The 3,976-nt window shown below is 45.6% G+C and overlaps 1 protein-coding gene across 1 annotated transcript; it reads left to right on the top strand.

Moving 5' to 3' along the window:
* The first annotated feature begins 1,521 nt into the window (after positions 1-1,521).
* Positions 1,522-3,714, top strand: LOC128870047 (uncharacterized). Its single transcript, XM_054112644.1, has 3 exons — positions 1,522-1,690; positions 1,767-2,945; positions 3,149-3,714. The coding sequence occupies exons 1-3, from the start codon at positions 1,522-1,524 to the stop codon at positions 3,712-3,714; spliced, it is 1,914 nt and encodes a 637-aa protein (XP_053968619.1).
* The last annotated feature ends 262 nt before the right edge of the window (positions 3,715-3,976 follow it).

The raw sequence follows: 3,976 nt of genomic DNA on the forward strand, positions 1-3,976 counted from the left end.
ATATGACGTTGGAATTAAATATTTTTAGTTTGGTGCCACGCGACAAGAATGAGGAGCTCCAGATGTTTTTCAATTGACCGAATGCTTGCAGCGACTTATTTATTCTGTTTTCGATGTCTTCCGCACAGCCGCCAGAGGTTGAGATAATGCATCCTAGGTAGCAGAAACTTTGAACTTCCTCTAAAGGTGTTGAGTTTAGTAGGAATGGGCGCGTGTTGTTTGCATTTATGCGCATGGCCTTGGTTTTAGAGACATTGATGTTGAGTCCCACTTTCGATGCCAGTGTCGATATCGATTTGAGTTTTCGTGCCATGTCGTCGTAGTTGTGCGCAAGGATGCAAATATCGTCGGCGTAATCGAGGTCGTTTAAGGATCCTCGAAGACCCCATGTGATGCCTCTCTGATTAGCAAGAGCCTGACCTAAAATGGCGTCAAGGACAATGTTAAAGAGAGTTGGAGAGAGCGGGCAACCTTGTTTTACTTCAACTTTAACAATTATTGGCTCGCTTAGATGTTCTTCATGTAGGATTCGGCAGCGTGCGTCCGTATATAAGTTTATAATGAGATTAATCATTCTTTCGGGAATGCCTTTACATCGGAGCGCGGCCCAAATAGCGTCGTGACGAAGAGTATCGAATGCCTTAGCAAAGTCGATAAATATTAAATAAAGCGGTGACCGATATTCCACGCTTTGCTCCACTATTACCCGAAGGCTGTTTACGTGGTCGACACATGATCGGCGTGGCCTGAAACCCGCTTGTTCTTCACGAAATATTGATGTCGAGTAAGCTTCGTGGATTCGTTTGTTTATAATATGGGCAATGATTTTATTAACGCTGCATATAAGTGTAATTCCTCTCCAATTAGTACATTGCGAGAGATCGCCTTTTTTTGGAATTTTTATTATAACTCCTTCCTTAAGCTCGCCTGGAAGGTGCCCGTCTGACCAGAAGCGTTCGATGGTAGGTTGAACGAGCTTAGCGCTAGTAATTGGGTCTGCCTTTAATAGTTCTGGTGCGACGTTATCAATGCCAGGCGCCTTATTGGCTTTTAATGTTGTTATTGCATCTGCAATTTCTTTCATGGAGGGGCATTGCGTCCGAACGCTATCGTTATCAGCGTGTCTATCGCAATTGCATTGTAAATTGCTGCTTCCATCAGTGTTGGAGAGTAGAGTTTTGTAAAAGTTTTCCCAGACTTTGAGTTGGTCGTTACTTGAGCTGGCAAGCGAACCATTCTCGTCTCGGATTGGCTTACTAGTGGTAGACGGGCGGTTCGCTAGCTGCTTCACTGTTTTATACGTCTTCTGATGGGTACGCACAACTAGGGGCATGCATGAGGCATCACGTTGATGGTTTGGCGCATCAAGGCGCGGCTCACGCATTATGTGCTACATCAGAGGACGGGTACGCACTACCGTGTATAAATTCGGGCAGCATAACCTCAACTTGGGTTGGCGGTTTACCTCGTGCTAGCGGAAACCATGGACGATCGCAGTCCAATCTGACTTCTGTTTACGGAATGGAGGCACCATTTCGTAATAGATCTAGCATTACAACGTGGACAGGTCATCCAATCAACACGCACTGCACTGCTGCAAAAGCGGCTGTACCTTCTTACCCTCCAGCACCATTTACTTGCAACACACAATTTACACCAGGGCTTAACAATCTTCCATCTACAGTACTTGGTCGGTTAGAAGCAGAACAATCTCCACGGGCACAGCTGCACTCAACCTCTTGGCAGCATGCTTTGTCCTCTTATAGGTTATTTGCATACAGTTTATGGTGATGCTGCACCGGGTGTGGGTAGCATTCCTCCAGTCAATTCGGTTTTGACTAGTGCCCAAGAACCACCAGCCAGGGTGCCTAATAACTACAACGATCACCGACAGTGGCCACAGATATCTATCGGTCATACTCCTACCACGCCAGCTGCGATATCTGATATCCGTGGAGAGGAAGCTAATGCCCTTTCGAATAGGGTGATGCACATCTGCTCCTGTGTGTCAACTGAACGCATGGATGAAATGTTAAAGGCTAATTACGCGTTAGAGGCAGTTGGTATTAGCATGAAAGATCAACCACTGAAATCCAAAGCAGATGAGCGGGCTCTCGCCATTATGCAATCGACTACAAAGTACTTGGAAAATGAAAAGCGTTGGGAAACGGGTTTATTGTGGAAATTCGATAAAATCGTTTTACCAAATTCGTATTCCATGGCATTGCAACGCCTCAGTTGTTTGGAAAAACGCATGACCCGGGATCCACTCTTACGGAATTTTCTCAACAAACAAATTCGTGAGTATGAAGATAAAGGATATATTCGGAAATTGACAAAAGATGAGATATCTCATGGAAAAAGGTCGTGGTTCATTCCAATTTTCACCGTAACGAATAAAAATAAAAACAAGACAAGGCTCGTTTGGGATGCCGCTGCCACCGTCAACGGTATCGCTCTCAACACCTATTTAATGAAAGGGCCCGACCTTCTGGCGTCTCTGGTTGGAATACTTATACGATTTCGTGAGCGAGCTTTTGCAATCACAGGAGACATTCGCGAGATGTTCCATCAAATTCGAGTGCGCAGCAAAGACCAAACCGCACAGCAATTTTTGTGGCGACATGGGAATAGCTCTAGAGATCCTGATACTTACGTAATGACGGTGGTGACTTTTGGTGCTGCTTGTTCTCCATCATTGGCAAATTTCATCAAAAACAAAAATGCTTCGCGTTTCATCAATGAAAACGCTAGTGCGGTTGGGGCAATTCATCGGAACATGTACGTGGACGATTGGCTGCAGAGCGTAGATACGCAGAAAGAATTGATCGATTTGGCGTTGCAAGTCAAGCATATACACGGTGAAGGTGGCTTCGAGATGCGCAACTGGCTGTCAAACTCTACCAATGCACTGCATGCCATTTCCAGGACGGCAAAGCAATCGGGTAAGCTCCTCCAAGATCCTTCTATGACATACGAAAAAGTTCTGGGCATATGGTGGCTGCCTTGGTCGGACGAGCTAACTTTCTTCGCAAAATTTGATACATCCGTTTTCGGTAACAACTCATCTGTCACAAACAGGAGCGTTCTTCGGGTAATTATGTCTGTTTATGATCCCCTTGGCTTAATTGGGTTTTTATGATTCAAGCAAAAATCATAATGCAAAATATTTGGCGATCTGGTGTCACCTGGGATGCACCTGTGCAAAAAGACGAGCACGAAGCATGGCAGTCATGGGTTCGATTGTTACCACGAATACACGACGTACGCATACCACGCTGTTACCCCTTAGCCAGCTTTACTCACGACGTTCAGCTCCATATATTCTGCGACGCGAGTAGTGTAGCGTATGCGGCAGCTGCTTATCTAAGAGCCACCGTCAGTGGTAAGGTGAAATGTTGTTTAGTGGCCTCGAAGTCGCGAGTAGCGCCACTGAAACCGGTTTCTATACCGCGGTTAGAGCTGATGGGTGCCATTTTGGGCTTGCGACTCGCAAAATTTATTAGAAATGAATTAACCTTGCCTATCAGCGAGGAGGTGTACTGGACCGATTCAAAGAACGTTCTTCACTGGATCCGATCAGACACTCGAAAGTTTAGTCAATTTGTTGGCGTAAGAATCGGAGAAATTTTGGAGTCATCTAGCATCAATAACTGGAGGTGGGTGCCTTCAGCCGACAACGTTGCCGACGACGCCACAAAGTTGAAGCAGTAGTCGAAGTTGGATGGAGAATTGCGTTGGTTCCAAGGTCCTCAATTCTTGACTTTGCCTTCCTGGGAGTGGCCAGAGACGATTTTATTGAACTCTGCAGAACATGAGTTAGTTCATCACATCGAGCTTAATACAACACTTAGCTTCACATCTTTTACGGAAGTTGTACCTCATGTGTCGAGGTTCAATAAGTGGGAGAAGCTGCGTGGTGCAACAAGATACACTTTGCGGTTCCTTCGGTTAATAAGCTGGAGACCAGCTAAAT

Source organism: Anastrepha ludens, chromosome X, assembly GCF_028408465.1.
Source record: "Anastrepha ludens isolate Willacy chromosome X, idAnaLude1.1, whole genome shotgun sequence".
Classification (NCBI taxonomy): Eukaryota; Metazoa; Arthropoda; class Insecta; order Diptera; family Tephritidae; genus Anastrepha; species Anastrepha ludens.

Coding starts and splice junctions, on each gene's coding strand:
- LOC128870047 (XM_054112644.1), top strand. CDS start 1,522: ATGGAGGCACCATTTCGTAATAGATCTAGCATTACAACGTGGACAGGT. Junction 1,691..1,766: donor TCTTCCATCTACAGTACTTG/GTCGGTTAGAAG, acceptor GTCCTCTTATAG/GTTATTTGCATACAGTTTAT. Junction 2,946..3,148: donor CAGGACGGCAAAGCAATCGG/GTAAGCTCCTCC, acceptor TTATGATTCAAG/CAAAAATCATAATGCAAAAT.